The sequence below is a fragment of the Sapajus apella genome, unplaced genomic scaffold (assembly GCF_009761245.1).
Source record: "Sapajus apella isolate SASKATOON/1434 unplaced genomic scaffold, GSC_monkey_1.0 scaffold33, whole genome shotgun sequence".
NCBI lineage: Eukaryota > Metazoa > Chordata > Mammalia > Primates > Cebidae > Sapajus > Sapajus apella.
Genome location: NW_022436973.1, coordinates 22,454,759 through 22,471,022, shown reverse-complemented (window position 1 = coordinate 22,471,022; position 16,264 = coordinate 22,454,759). Strand labels below are relative to the sequence as shown.

Here is a 16,264-nt window from a genome sequence, read left to right as displayed (position 1 = left end):
ACGCATCCTGAGGAACTGAAGATAAATACCTTCAGGGGGTGGGAACAGATAAATTTCAAGCTCATCATAGTCTCAACTAAAGGCAGATTTATAAAGACACTAAAGACACTTGAACTTCAGGACCCCTTACCTGCCCAAGCGCCCTACTAAGGCCCTAAGAAGAGCTCTAACCATTTTGTATTATTTTCCTTAAGAGAGTCCCCAAATGGTATAAACTTCAAGCCCCACAAAACCTACATCAGCTCCTGATATGAATCCCAAAGTGGTAAAACACTTACTACATAGGCAGGGGAGACTCCTGTTTAAATTCTCTGCTTCTATTGAATTTCCCTGCCACAGAAAACCATCTACTAATTCAAATTAGATATCCCTCAGGAACTAAGAAAGTTTAAAATTTAAGTTCTCAAAAGACTCCAGAAATCCCTGGCTGTGCCCTTTATTCTTGCACAGAGACCTTAGGATACACCGAATCTTGTTGGATAACTCAATACAATACAATACTATTTTTCTAACAAGGCCCTTTGCTAAGAAGGTGCAAACTAATTTTGGCAAATATCCCTGCTAAATATTGTAATTGGCTCAAGGATGACAGAGCACAAACCACCTCTGTGTTGTGCCTACAATCTGCTTTCAAAACACTATGCAATCTTGCCTCAAGGCTGGTAGTATTACCACACACTGCCTGTCTTCAGCAAATGTTCCTGGGTCCTCTGCACCAGGATCTGGAGAGGCAGAAATGCAGGGACAGATGTGATAACAAATGCCATTACCACCCCAGCATTATGTGGATAGAAAACCAGAACTCCTTGTGCTTTGTTTTCTGTGTGAATGAAGGAGCAGAAGCGGAACCAGTGATCTGAGAAGAGGGAGAGGAATTTGCCACCGGATAGAATATTTTCAACAACAAGAACAAATCATCCAGAAAGGGGATTTGCTCAGTAGAGGTTGAGGAATTTGTAGAGTAAGTCAGAACTCCTCCCTCACATAAAGGCTATATTCAACAAGGAAAAAATAGGACTCATAAGAAAATGTTGTTTTGAGGAAACCAAAAAGGAACATGCAGTAAATCCCTGTAAAATCCATGCAAGACCAACAAGGTTTTTGAGGATTTTAGGTGAGCAGAAACACTGCCAGCTTGGAATGAAAGCGACAGAGATGTGTAAAATTGAAGGAGACTGTTGGACCCTCAAAATTCTACTGGCAAGAGGCAGGCTGATAAAACAACTCAGCTACAAACAAGGTGTTACCTTTCACTGAAAAAGGAAGGATGACAGTAGTGTAGCCACAAGCCCAGACGATGGAGCCATAAGCCCAGAGCAAACCAAGAGCAAACAGGGTAGAACCAAGAGCCAGGGGGCAGAGCTGAAAGCCAGAATTATTCCCAGGCCTTGAAACCTAATCAAGGAACTGGAGTCTGCTCAGCTGGACTTCAACGCTGCCTTGGGCTGGTGACTACTTTTTACCTTCTGTTTTTCCTCTTTGTGAACCTGAAGTCTGTGCCAGTCCCATCTTGCATGTTGGGAGGGCTGGGGGCAGATGACTTGTCCCTTTAGTTTTGTAGGTCCACAGACTTGACAGATTACACTCCCAAGCCTCATTTACATGGGACTCAGATGATCTTGATCATGAGATTTTGGGTAAGCCCATGAGACTTGGGACTTTGAACTGCAGCCATAATGGGATGAGACTCTCCGGAGGAGGTAACTGTATTTGCATAAGATAGGGACATGAATTATGGGCGCCAGAGGGTGGACTGGGATAGGCAAAATCTTAAGATGCTGACAGCAGAAGAGGAATTCAAAGAAGAGAGATTCAAAGTGTGAGAGAGATTCAATACAAGGAGGTTCTTTATAACTGAGATGGAAGCGGGGGATCACAAGGGCAAGGACTTCTGGGAGGAGGAGCTGAGAGGATCCCTGTCTGACAGCCAGCAATGAAACAGGGACCTCAGTCCTACAAGTGAAAGGAACTGGCAGACAAACATCCTGGCTGAGCTTGGGAGAAGATTCTTTCCTTTCCCAGAGGCTCTAGATAAGAGCCTAGTCTGGCTGGTGCCTTGACTTTGACCTCATAAGATCTGGGTCCAGCCAAGCGTGCCTGAACTTCTGACCTAGAGAACTGTGAGATAATAAGAGGGTGTTGTTTTAAAAACTACTAAATTTGTGGTAATTTGTTACACAGCAAGAGAAAATGAATCCAGATTCTGTTTAGGCTCACAAATTCTATTTCTGGAAATGTTGCTGCCCTAGCCCATTAGGAGAGCTAACCTCAGGCAGCAACAAAAGGACCAAGTTCAGTTCTGTGATTAGCCCTTCCTAGCATAAATTTCCTCATCTACAAAGTGGGTGAATCAAGAGAGAAAAGCTGTAGGAAAACATTTCTGTACCACAATTGTGTTCAAATATAAGATGTATTTTTAATCACAACACTCATGCTGCCATCTGCAAATGAGGGACCCAGGCATGGCCAAAAACAGAAAAGTCATAACTCCTTACCTTCCTCAGGGCAGGTCTGTAGATTGCTGGAATAAAGATATGCTCCTTCTCCTCTTGTTAGAAACGTACCCAGAAAAGACTCATCCCCCTTTAAAAACAACAACAACAACAACAACAAAAACCCAAAAAAGAACAGGTGATTTATAGCATAAATACAGAATCAAAAGTCCTGCCCAATTTTGTGTCTACAAAAAGCTGAGTCAGGTTCAGATAGCCCCAGCATATTCCATGGCCTTTGGCATTGTCTGGCTCTTTGGCAGGTTGCTGGCATCCTTAATTTGCGCTGAGAAAAAGAACATTAAGGTTTTCTCTGAGTCCAAGCATCAAAGCCTTCAATGCTTGTTCACGTTCCAGTGGATTTATTCCCTCTGTGAAAATGGAGGCAGCTTCTCCTTGGCCTTAAGCCTTGATGCCCCAGCTCTACATGTCTAGGCCAATCTGGGATCTGCTTTTAATATTACGGGGAGATTTTTTAAAAACACCAAAAGGCCCTAATGGAATAAAGAATCCCTCTAATTGTATCCTCTATAAATGGTTATTTATTTATTTATTTAAGAGACGGGGTTTCACTATCTTGGCCAGGCTGGTCTTGAACTCCTGACCTCATGATCCACCCGCCTTGGCCTCCCAAAGTGCTGGGATTAGAGGCATGAGCCACTGCACCTGGCCTTATAAATGATTATTTCTAAAGCTCTGCGGGGAAGGGGAGGAATGCAAATAGGAAGTGAAGACAACGTAGTGCAAATCCTTTAGATTAGTAATGAGATGAAGTATTTTAATACATTTATGAATTGCTTACATTATCTTTTGATATGATGTTAACACAGATAAGAAGCCTGCTTACCTTCACTGCTTGCTGGGTTTTCTCAGAAAATTTTACTTCATTATCTTCCACCTGTGTCCAAAAGGAATGCAGATTTTCAGTTGACTACTTCAAGGGAAAACTCTGCTAGGTCTCCCCACTGTGTTCAAATACTTCCAGGACACTGACTGGCCAGTCCCTCCACCATGTCCATGTCCAGTGTTCTCAGGCCCTGACACAGCTGAGATGTCTGCTGGTCACCAGGGCTCAGAGCCCAAGGTCATGGTGGGCTCTCTCACTAGGACCTGAAGTCCAGCTAACGAGCTTATGGCATGTGTTAGTCTCTACCTACATTTCACTTAGAAAAAAACAACGGTTTTTAGGAATGAAGCAAACAGAATGTATTAAAATACTTTCAGAGAGTGTCTTCTCATTTAAACACATTCAGGTTAGAGGATAACTCTCGGTCTTCCCTGTCTGTGTGGGAACTGCAGAAGCAGAATATGAACACCCTCAAGCAGGGACTCAGCCCGTTAGCAGACTAAATGCTGTCACACCTTCTAAGTTCTAAAGCGCTGGTTTCAGACCAAGTCCCTCCCGCTGTGCAAAATGGGACTTTTCTACAAGTAGAGAGACGTTGCTGTAAAAAAGTAGCAACCACTCTACCAGGGAAAGAAACCACAGGATCCATTTCGCACGATCTGTGTGACCTTCTAAGCTCAGTTTCCTCATCTGTAAAATGTGGCTGTTATGTCTTCCTTCACAATTTAACAGCGACCCATATAACTTTGTTCCTTTCTTATGAAATTTTTCTAAGATTATAAGAGTTAACAAAATCAGGTTCATTTGTATAAAGAGAAAGGGCTGAGATAAAAACTTCCATTCCTGAACAACGGCTAGCTCAGGATCTGACATCCCACCAGGGGCACACAAAGAGGCTCTTCCTCAAATGTTTGCCCTGATTTTTCCACACATAGGTCCACTTTCACCTGATGAATGACATTACTAACCAGCCAGGAGCAGAATCTGGGTACAGCAGCAGTCAGGACTATGGAGCTGGTTTCTGTGGTAACAGTGCCATCTGCAGGAAGACCACAGACATGACAGTTACTCCCCTAGCACCTCAGCCTGCCTTGCAGGCCTCAGACCCTAAATGCCCTTCTCAGGAGCAAGGTGTCTTATTTTATTTTTTTTGAGACAGCATCTTGCTCTGTTGCCCAGGCTGGAGCGCAGTGGTGTGATCTTGGCTCACTGCCATCTCCACCTTGCAGGTTCAAGCAATTCTCCTGCCTCAGCCTCCCAAGTAGCTGGGATTACAGGCATGTGTCACCACGCCTGGCTAATTTTTGTATTTTTAGTAGAAATAGGATTTCACCATGTTGGGCAGGCTGATCTCGAACTCCTGACCTCAGGTGATCCACCAGCCATGGCCACCCAAAGAGTTGGGATTACAGGCAACATGGCAATACCCTGGTTCTCTACAAAAAATATTAAAATTAGCCAGGAGTAGTGGCACGTTGGTAGTCCCTGCTACTTGGGAGGCTGAGGTGGGAGAATCGCTTGAGCCCAGGAGGTGGAGTTTGCAGTGAGCCAAGATCATGCCACCACACTCCAGCCTGGATGACAAAGCAAGACCCCGTCTAAAAAAAAAAACAAAAACCAAAAAACAAAACTCTTGGGAATTAGTCCATTTTACCATTACTTTTTATTTTTGAGATGGGAGTCTCACTGTGTCACCAGGCTGGAGTGTAGTGGTACGATCTCGACTCTCTGCAACCTCCGCCTCCTGGGTTCAAGTGATTCTCCTGCCTCAGCCTCCTGAGTAGCTGGGACTTCAGGCCCACACCAACATGCCCAGCTAATTTTTGTATTTTTAGTAGAGATGGGATGGTCTCAATATCTTGACCTTGTGATCTGCCTGCCTTGGCCTCCCAAAGTTCTGGGATTACAGGCATGAGCCACCACGCCCAGCCTACTTCTTAATTTTTATCAAGGAAGTAGAGGTACACATATTAAAGATCAAAGAGAATATTATCAGGCTCATTCTATCATTCTTTAGAATATTTTCATTCCTTAGAATATAATTCTTTAGAATATTTTGCCAATATAACAAGTTAAAAAACTGATAAGTCATTAATGTTTCAAATTGCTTTTTTTTTTTTTTTTTTTAGACAGAGTCTCACTCTGTCACCCAGGCAGGAGTGCAGTGGCACAATTTCAGTTCACTGCAACCTCCACCTCACAAGTTCAAGCGATTCCCCTGCTTCAGCCTCAAGTAGATGGGATTACAGGTGCCCACCGCCACGCCAGCTAATTTTTGTATTTTTAGTAGAGATGGGGTTTCACCACGTTGGCTAGGCTGGTCTTGTGCTCCTGACCTCAATGATCCTCCTGCCTTAGCCTCCCAGAGTGCTGGGATTTCAGGCATGAACCATTGTGCCCAGCTTTCAAATAGCTTCTTTTTGACTACTAATGAGGTTACACATCTTCATTTATACATATTCCTCCTCCCTTTTTTTGTTTTCCACACCTGTGAAGTACCTGTTCATTTTTTTCTTTTTTTTTTTTTTTTGGCTCATTTTACCATTGGGTAGCTTATCTTTTCTTATTAATTTGTAAGAGCTCTTCATAAATTAGGATATAAACCCTTTGTACCTCATTAATGTTCCTCTTTTTTTTGGGACAGGGTCTCACTGTGTCCCTGAGGCTGGAGGGCCGTGATGTGATCATAAGTTCTAATATTTTTACCAGTTTATTGTTGGCTTTTTGCCTTAGCTTATAGCTTATTTTGCAAAAAAAAAAAAAAAAAAAAAAGGTTTGCTTTCTGAAGATCACATATACGTACCCTTTTCTTTAACTAAGATCTGAGAAGTCAAAAATGATTCAGAGAAGACCACAGATCCTAAGCAACCATTTCCTCCCAGCAAGTCAGGAATGTCATAGACGGTCATATAAGCCTGCATCAAATGAGAACAGAGCAGTTACCAGCCCAAAACCTTCAGAGAGAAGTCCATAAGAAGAAGACCACAAAATACTGCCTTAAGGAATATGGCAAAAGAGTACTGAAGAGTTTGCAGGAAAAACTGGAGTTATCTTAAATACATCTTTGAACTGGCAGGTGACTTCAGGATCACCCAGGCTTCCCTGAAATTGCTCCCTGATCAGAGATGCACTTGGGCTATAAAGAAAGTATCTTCTTGTTTCTATAAATTCCCTCAAACTGCTTTATATTGACCAGGCATGGCTCATGCCTATAATCCCAGCAATTTGGGAGGTTGAGGTACCCAAGAATTTGAGACCAACCTGGAAAACACAGTGAAATCCCCACTCAACTAAAAAAAAAATTAGGCGGGACATGATGGCTCATGCCTGTAATCCTGGCACTTTGGAGGCCAAGGCGGGTGGATCACCTGAGCCCAGAAGTTTGAGACCAGCCTGGGCAACATGGCAAAATCCCATCTCTACTAAAAAAAAAAAATATATATATATATATATATATATGCGCCAGGCATTATGGCATGTGCCTGTAATCCCAGTTACTTGGGAGGCTGAGGCAGGAGAATCGCTTGAACCTGGGAGGTGGAGGTTGCAGTAAGCCGAGATCATGCCACTGAACTCCAGCCTGGGTGACAGAGTAAGACTCCATCTCAAAAAAAAAAAAAAGAACAACAACAAAAAAATAGCCAGGCATGGTGGCATCTGCCTGTGGTCTCAGTTATTTAGGAGGCTAAGGCAGGAAGACTGTTTGAGCCCAGGAGGTTGAGGCTGCAGTAAGCTATGATCACGCCACTGCACTCGGCCTGGGTGACAGAGCAAGATCCTATCTCAAAAACAAGAACAACAAAAAACCAAGAAAGTTATTCAAGCTTTTGTGGCCAAGACAAATAAAAGCAGAGGCTTCAGTAGCCTGGAAACAAATTAGAGCAACTCAGAGAGCTCCCAAGTGTCTGGTAAGAAAGCCCTAATTTATCAGGTAAAAAGTAGAGAAAATGGACAATTCTGGGAAGAAGCCAGCAGAAGAAACAGAGAAAGTGATGTTAGCCAGAGCTAGAGTCTGGGATGGTCAGGAAGATCTGATGAGGGACATGGGATAAGTAGCACAAGGACCTCCTACACTGAAGAGCATTAAGTGGTGGGTAGGGGTACAGAGCTTCTGAAACTAAGTCCACTTTTACATATTGTCGTCCTAGCCTAGGACCCTTGTCCTACCCCTCAGGGCAGAGACAAAAGGTCTGAGGATCTTGAAGGAATTGCTGGATTTTCAAAGAAAAACTTAAAGAGGGCAGAAGGTTGAAAAGAAAAAAACAGTTAAAGCCAAAGCCATTAATTTTCCACATTATTATGATAATAGGATATACAAGAGAGACAGGTAGGCTTCTATATTTGAGTTAACTTTCTTTTTAGGTTTGACAACTGGAAGGTTTATCTAAAGCTGTCTCAAAGAATTTTGAGCATCTGAAGACACAGAACCCTCCTGAGCCACATGGTTCCACTTAAGTGACAATGGCAATCCTATGTCTTTGGTTCCCAGGCCAATCAGGTGGACAGATCCTGTGGGTTCCTGATCCTTCATGTTCATATTTGGCCACTAGTATTGAGGAAGGGGAGAGAGGACATTAAAAAGAGGACATGGGGTGTTTGTTGGAGACTTGCTATGTATTTCCCACCATGTGGCACGGGGAAAGAAAAAATATAGCATGGTGCCTGTCTTCAGGAAATCTATAATGTATAGCTGGAGAGACAAGGGCATTCTTACACAAGAGTCATCATATGACATATTATGATATCATATGACACGTTAGGATAGAATTATTCCTTAAACTGCAACTGCAAGTACTATGGGAATACTTGTAGGGAGAAATCAACAGGGGTGGTTTTCAGAAGGAGATAGAACACATCTCTGTCTGGATAAGAGGACAGAATGTAGATAGAAAGCATCAACTTCCAGCATCTTATTTCCTATCTCATTAGCTGTGCATACTTAACACAGACTGTGATTCTACTGGATTCCTAATCAATTGCTACTGTGCAAATCATCTTTCAAGGCACTGTGCAAAAGTCCAAGGAGAGAAGTCAGGGACTTAAAGTCTAACAAAGAGATAAAGTATTATTACCTAAATATCAGAAACTATTTCCCAATGTTTTAATAATATCACAAAAAAGCCTAAATTAGTTCTAAAGAACATCCACACAAAATGTTGACAGATGGGGACCACAGGAACATTATAAAATCAAAAATTACAACCTTAAAAAAATTACCCTTGTTGTGCTGTTCTCTGTAGATCAGTTAACACTACTGACAGGAACTCTGAGTTACTCTTCCACAGGTGATGGTGAGGAGGGATGCACTTGTACCAAATCATTCACAGCTGGTCACCTAATTTCCTGGGACCAAAGCTTGTTGGAACTAAGGCTCAGGCAGTGCTCACAGAACAGACTCAAGATCACACCATCAACAGAATCCTGGCTGGATATCTACCACCCTCTCATGCACCGTTTGCCAACCTTCTTCATATCAGATGCTCTGGCGTAAATGGAGGACTCAGCTTGTGACTGAGAGCAACTGGCCTAAAAACTCTGGCTCCCCAGGCCATGCCATCCCACCCAGGGACCATTATCTCAGTGCATCTCCAAACCATTCCCCCAGCACACAGTTTGGAAAACTTTGCTGACTACCCTACTTCATAGGAGGCCCAGGTCCCTATTGACTGTTGGTTATTTAAATAATTACTGTCATGTATCACTTAATGACAGGAATACATTCTGAGAAATGCATCATTAGCTGATTTCATCATTGTGTGAACATTATAGAGTGTACTTAAACCTAGATAGTATAGCCTACTATATACCTATAGCTGGTATAGTCTATTGCTCCTAGGCTACAAACCTATCCAACATGTTATTATACTGAATACTGTAGGCAATTATAACATAATGGTAAATATTTGTGTATTTAAGCATATCTACACGTAGAAATGGTGAGTAAAAATACGGCATTGTGATATTATGGGACCACTGTTGTATCTGTAGTTCACTATTGACCAAGATGTTCTTTTGTGGTACGGGGCTGTAGTTAAATTTTCCCAGGTCACTGTTTTTGTTTGTTTGTTTTTTGAGACTAAATCTCTGTCACCCAGGCTGGAGTGCAGTGGTGCAATCATGGCTCACTGTAGTCTCAAACTCCTGGGCTCAAATGATCCTCCTGCCGCAGCAACCTGAGAAGCTCAGGCTGCAGGTATATGCCACCACACCTGGCTAATTTTTAAAATGTTTTTGTGGACACGGGGTCTTACTATGTTGCCAACACTGGTCTCAACTCTAGGTTCCTGTTAAGGGCATCAATGCAAGTCTTGGAACTCAAAGAAGCCACTGAAAAACTTTATCTGTTAGGCAGGCTTATCCTGGACTCATATTTAGATACAAGGCCAGAGCAATCTCAGCTACCTGTAGGAAGGCTTCATAACGCAGAAAGAGGTGCCTCCCAACATCTTAGTTAAGACTTTGGACCCTGGGGAAGACTAGGCAAGGGAGTATCGATGTGGGTGGGCCTGGCACAGCTACCTGGGTACCCTCAATAAGCACAGGCTCACCACTGCTCTGGCTGGGATTGGAATAGAACAGATCAGTTTCTTCAGGTAAGGGGTGGGCTACTCAAGACCTCCACCCACTCCCACCTCCCTACTTACAGATGTCCCTCTGCAGGCCATTTCCAGCCAGCTGACCCATGACAGCTCTGCTTACCGTCTTCACAAAGAATAAGCTATCTTCACAGTCCAGCGGTACAATTCTATGAGAGGAAAGAGATGGAAAAGACTGTTAAAAGAGTTTTTAAGTTACTGAAATTTACAGTGTTGACTTTTTTCAACCTGGCAATGACAAGTCATAGACTCAGATTGTTCTCAGGTACTTTCAAAACACTGGGTTACATGTATGTAGAATTGGTATGTGGGCCACGAAGGTAAATATGTCCAGCCCCACCTCTGCCCCTCAGCTCTGCAGTGGGAAGCACTCAGGGTACAGGGCCTCAGCTGAGCACAACCAACCCAGCCCCAACCCTGGAGTGGTATCACTGCCAGGTATGGGACTGTGAGAAAACCGCTCATGTCAGCAGCCTCCCCTATCTAAAGACAGGGTTTCACCATGTTGGCCAGGCTGGTTTTGAACTCCTGACCTCAGGTGATCCGCCTGCCTCGGCCTCCCAAACTGATGAGATTACAGGCGTGAGCCACCATGCCCAGCCTCCCCTATCTTTATCTTCCTAAAACTTGCTCCATATGAGGATGCACCACAATCATATACGCACCTTCCCTGATTATTCACAGCATGTATGTGAAAAGCCATCTTGGAGCTGTAGACCAGAAACAAAACAAAACGAAAGAAAAATCAGTCTGCTCCTCCTCCCCAGAAGCTTGTGCAAGATCCTGCTTGGGACTCTCAAGGCTACAGTGAAGTATGTGTCATCCTTGCTTTACACAGATTTACCCTAGATATTTTAGATACTTTCCCCATGGTCCCATGCCACCAGCAGGTGTGGGACCAGTGTCTGACTCTAATCACGGCCCTGCCGCTGTGCAGGTCCTAAGGACTGTCTTGACTTCTGGACCACAACAGGAGAAAATGACATGAGAAGACTGCCGCTCACTGTAGACTGAGAGTGACCCTCCATCCCTGCTCTGAGCACAAGCAGAGGCCACATCTCTGCTACTCATAGTCAAATGCTTTGGCGCCACGGGCAGGGTCAGGCCTTCAGAGCTGAGAAATAACTAGAAAACTCTCTGAGCTTACTCTAAATTCTGTAAGTATAATTTCTTGCATTAACAAGTATTGGATAGTTACACACTAATTCCTGTCTGCATTCATGGCTCCCCACTCCTTTCCCTCTTGGGAGAAAGAAATCTGCTAATCTGAAGCAGTGCGAGGGTCCTTAGTGAAGACACCTTTTTTATTTTTATTTTTTTGAGACAGAGTCTTATTCTGTCACCCAGACTGGAGCGCAGTGGCACCATCTAGACTCACTGCAACCTCCGCCTCCTGGGTTCAAGTGATTCTCCTGCCTCAGCCTCCCCAGTAGTTGGGACTATAGGCGCGTGCCACCACAGCTGGCTAATTTTTGTGTTTTTAGTGAAGACGGGGAATTGCCATGTTGGCCAGTATGGTCTCGAACTCCTGACCTCAAGTGATCTGCCTGTCTTGGCCTCCCATAGTGCTGGGATTACAGGCGTGAGCCATTGCACCCTGCCTTCAGTGAACTAATCTATGTGGTGAGAAAGGGGTTGGGCTCTAGGTAGAAGACTGGCCTGGGAGACTCTTCTCCAACTTGACTGGCATTTTCTCCTTGTGCCTTTCTCCAGCTAGGGCAGACACCCAGGAGTAGGAGGCCTTGGGAGTGAGAGGTGGCCTACTCTGGGAAGGCTGAGTGGCCTAGGCAAGGGCTCGAGTAAAGGAGGAGCAGAATGACTATGCCAGCCATATTGATGGTAAAAGAGAATACCCCACTGTGATAGCAGCTAACATCCATGTGCCCAATTGCTTTACAAGGTGGGTAGTTGAGGAAGCAGATACAGAAAGTTCCCTATCTTGCCCAGGGTCACATTGATGCAAAGTGAAGGAGTGTTCTCAGACTCAGGTTGGCCAGAAACAGATAGTACAGGGCAGCACAAGGCCTTAAGGGAACAAACTTCCTTTATCCTTCCCCTTTCATGGCCAGAGAAGCAAGATCCAGAAGACCCAGGGGAAAGAAGACCTGAAGCAAGTCTAAAGCCCTGCATCTCAGAGTTCTGGCTCTTTCTTCCATTCCTGGGGCTGCAGAAATAGAATTCTTGTTAGACCAATTAATTGACTAATCTTTCAAATACTCCCTCTTATTACCCAGGACTATAGATATAAGAAAAATGTGGGACATAGACCTGAGGCATCACAGGACACATCCTAGAAGTATTCTTAAATAAATTCCCTAATATTGGCATCTGTTGTGTCCTTTGTATAAAAGTGTACACAATGGTCCTCACGTGAAACACTGGGTTAAGTGGACTGGGTTCATAAGATTCAGCTATGGATAAAGACCACAAAGATATCCACTGTGACAAGCCAAGAGATGTGATGGAAAAATCACTAGATTCTCAGACCATGCAGACCCTAAGACATGGCTAGGCTCAGGGTTTCCGTCATTCTAGAGAGGGACGAGGTCCAGTGCAAGTCTATCTTCCTGTGCCCAGGGCCCCATGCCTCTATAAACCTCACCGTTCAGGTCCCCAGCTTCATCTTTCTAGCCTTGGAACCCAGGCCTGTCAAGTCTCCTGTGATTCTGGTGTTAATCTACCTTGCATTCTGGCCTCAAAACATGTGTGTGACTTTCTCAGACAGCTCCTCCATCTTTGGCTCTTTGGCTTCTAAGTAAAGGTTGAATCATGAATGACTCTCCTTCATACATCCCATTATTTTACTCAAACATTTCTCCAAGGGAGATGAAATATAAATTACAAAGGACAAAGAATCTTTCAAAAACAAAGACAAAAAAATTCCTTATAAAAAATATCAGCCATTGCTTACCGCAGAGCTGCCTTAAACGGAATCAACTCAAAGAAATCTAACCCAGATCCCAGAGTCTGCTCTGCTATCTCCTTGGCCTGTAAAATAATAACAAGACAGGGACAATTAGCTTTCACAGTAGGAAAAAGTACACATGTAACTGATGGAAGGGCCCTCCTAACACTTATCCAAGATCACACCATGCCCTACAGTGTGCCCTTCCCATCTACGTGACTACTTGGTAGACATGAACAGATTAAAGTGAAAGCATCATGTTAAGGGAAACAAGGGTCTGCTTTCTCCAACCTAGGTTCACAGGACAAAACTGCATTCAGGCAGGTGTGCACTGGAACCTGACCTGCTGGATCCAGAGAAATGACCAGCTGTGATGACAGCAGTGGAATGTGAGGTCTGTAAAAGTGCTTTTTCCCCCACTCTTCCCTGGCTCTTGGAAACAAACGTCTGCCCTCAGAGTTTTAGCCAGATGCTAAGAATATCCAAACATCTAGAGTTACAAAAGACAAGTTAAAAAACAAAGATGTGAGAACTGATATTGAAGGACACCCCACTGCTTTGCCATGTAGTGGCTAAAGGGCTGAGAAATCTAGACAGTACCAGGCATACAAGTTCTGTGAGGAGGGGAGACGGCAAGGAGCTGGTGACTACAGCTACAGTCTCTCTGATATCTACATCATACACAACCTTTCCAATGTCAAATGGCTTCCTTCAGAAAAGGTCCTATTGGCATTTGGGAGGCATCAAGCCGACTCTTCTCATCTCCTTACTGGGTCAGATATAGGAATCCAACTCAGCAGGGCAGGTTAACCGCAAAACAGCAAGGCAGATAATGGTCAGAGAACGGGAACACATGTGCTTGTCTAGGAAAAGCAAGTCAGATTTTCTAATCTTTACCTGTTTTTTTTTTTAAAACACTGAGTTATAGGAAATCAAACTTACCGAACTTTATCAGAATTCACAGAATAATCTACAGTTGTCTCTATGTTTTTTAGCTTTTAAAAAAGTCTTTTGTTTTAGCTATTCAATAAAACAATGTGCTACAGAATGATTTTTCCTTAACACAACTAGATGTCTACAAAGAAGCACCGATAAGTTGTCATCCATAAGACAACAGCAGCATGGTCACAGGCAGCAGGCGCTCAGTGCTTTAAAGGTATCTCTCTGCCTAGTGTCAAAGAGGCCCAAGCTCGTACAAGAGTCAGTACTACAAGGTGTCCAAAGAAGAAACACATGGATAGAATGTTTTACATTAAAATAATAACTACAGAAAGAGAAACATGGTAATTAAATTACCTTTGTTAGACTGGAAGTTTTAGCATAACATGCAATGCCAGCCAAAACAGCCTCAATAACAGCAGCATATATCTGGGACAACAGCCTATTTAAAAAAAATAATAGTTAACATTACAGCATCATGAGGTTTTTGTCAAAAGATGCATGCACACAAATAACGGCCCCCAAGAAACTGATTTTTAAACAGAATGGAAAAAGGCAAAAATAAAACCCATTGATTTCTAAACCTTTTAAAAGTCACAAGCCTGGGCTGGGTGTGCTGCCTCAGGCTTATAATCCCAGCACTTTGGGAGGCTGAGACAGGCAGACTGCTTGAGCCCAGGAGTTTGAGACCAGCCTGGGCAACACAGCAAAACCCCAGCTCGACAAAAAAAATAAAAATAAGATTATCCAGGTGTGCTGAGGTATGTCTGTAGTCCCAACTATTTGGGAGGCTGAGGCTGAATGGTAATTTTAGTCCAGGAGGCAGGGAGGTTACAGTGAGCCAAGGCTGTGTCACTATACTCCAGCTTGGGTGACAGAGTGGGACCCTGTCTCAAAAAAAAAAAAGAGTCATATGCCTGGTTTGATTTATACTTTGCTTTTGTTAAATCACCTTAAGGAAAATTGGCTCCTCTGAATTCTGCTCAAGAGATTGCCCCTCCCTGTTTGTAACCAAACAGAATAAAAATATGAAGTCTCATTGACCCCTCTATGTGCAAGAGCAGCTACCCACAGACCAGGAATCCCTTCAGTGTTATCACACCCACTTGCTGCTTTTCCAGGGACCTAACCACACTGTAGTTTCATTTCGTTTTTTCACTAGACCTGCTGACGGCTGGCTACTACCGGAACCTCTAGGTGGAAGGCCTCAGAGGAGAAGAGAGATGACTAGACTGAGGAGGGGCTGGGTTTCATTTAAATTCAAGTTAAACAGCTGCAGACCCCTCTCCAAGCAGCTTGCCTCATTTAGAGAACAGAGAATGCTTCTGAGGAGATGTCTCACCTTTCCCCTAGATAATGTTCCTTCTCTCTGACTTCTAACTTCCACAGTATAAAACTTCCCAGTTTTACTCAGCCGGGCGCAGTGGGACAAGACTGTAATCTCAGCGCTTTGGGAGGCCAAGGTGAGCGGATCACCTGAGGTCGGGAGTTCGAGACCAGCCTGACCAACATGGAGAAACCCCATCTCTACTAAAAATATAAAGTTAGCTGGGCATGGTGGCACATGCCTGTAATCCCAGCTACTCGGGAGACTGAGCCAGGAGGATCGCTTAAACCCAGGAAGTGGAGGTTGCACTAAGCCAAGATCGCGCCATTGCACTCCAGCCTAAGCAACAAGAGCAAAACTCTGTCTAAAAAATAAAGAATAAATAAAGAAAGAAGAAGGTTTTTCTCTGCCAGACTAGACTACCACGGAGGTCCCTAGAAAAACCAGTCTGGTTCCTTTTTGGGAGGGAAGTTTTTCCACCTTGGCATTTAGGGCAGGTAATTCTTTGCTGTGTGGTTTGTCCTGTGCATTGCAAGATGCTCAGCAGCACCCCTGGCTGCTAACCAGCATCCCTACCCACTAGATGTTGGTAGCATCCCAGTTGTGATAATCAAAAATTTCTCTAGAATCTGCAAAATGTTCCTCTGAGTCGGGAAAAATAGGGGAGGGATATTCAATAGAATTGCCCTTGGTTGAGAATCACTGTCTTGGAGGAAGGAGGTACAGGCTCTTCTTAGGACACTTACAAAGAGAAGGGGCTCAACCAAGAGGCCCTGAAAGGCAAAAAGAGGCACCCGGGAAGGAACTGACAAGGTCTCACCTGAGAATATGTCTATTTTTAAGCCCATAAGAATCTTGTAACAGGTAAAGGAAGGTGATAGGAGTTTGAAAGTGGGAAAAAAACACAGAAATGATTTGGTCTAATCCTCTCATCTTCTAGAAGAAGCAATAAGGGCCTCTGGAAGTGGAGTAAGTTGTCTATTAAGTCACAGAAAATTCATGGCTGACCCAAACTCAGATCTGCTCTCAGCCTGGTGTTTTTCCACTGTGCCATATCACATTGCCACCTCCTTAAATTTCCTCCTTGGCTCCTGCACTACACCTCCACAATGTAGGTAAGAGATTACGGTTGAGTTGAACAACAACAACAACAAAAAA

The 16,264-nt window shown here is 43.8% G+C and overlaps 1 protein-coding gene across 3 annotated transcripts in view; it reads right to left on the bottom strand.

The window, feature by feature from the left end:
* Positions 1-16,264, bottom strand: part of CUNH20orf194 (chromosome unknown C20orf194 homolog) — a 151,851-nt gene that overhangs the window by 65,151 nt on the left and 70,436 nt on the right. For 2 of the 3 annotated variants that reach the window (XM_032295560.1, XM_032295562.1), the window contains 8 exons: positions 14,137-14,224; positions 12,847-12,923; positions 10,601-10,645; positions 10,039-10,084; positions 6,143-6,254; positions 4,308-4,378; positions 3,340-3,390; positions 2,496-2,583 (listed from right to left, as the gene is read on the bottom strand). In XM_032295560.1, the coding sequence (XP_032151451.1) occupies positions 2,496-2,583; positions 3,340-3,390; positions 4,308-4,378; positions 6,143-6,254; positions 10,039-10,084; positions 10,601-10,645; positions 12,847-12,923; positions 14,137-14,224 (578 nt within the window). The remainder of the gene's footprint in view (positions 1-2,495; positions 2,584-3,339; positions 3,391-4,307; positions 4,379-6,142; positions 6,255-10,038; positions 10,085-10,600; positions 10,646-12,846; positions 12,924-14,136; positions 14,225-16,264) is intronic. The other variant, XM_032295561.1, reaches the window with a different exon arrangement.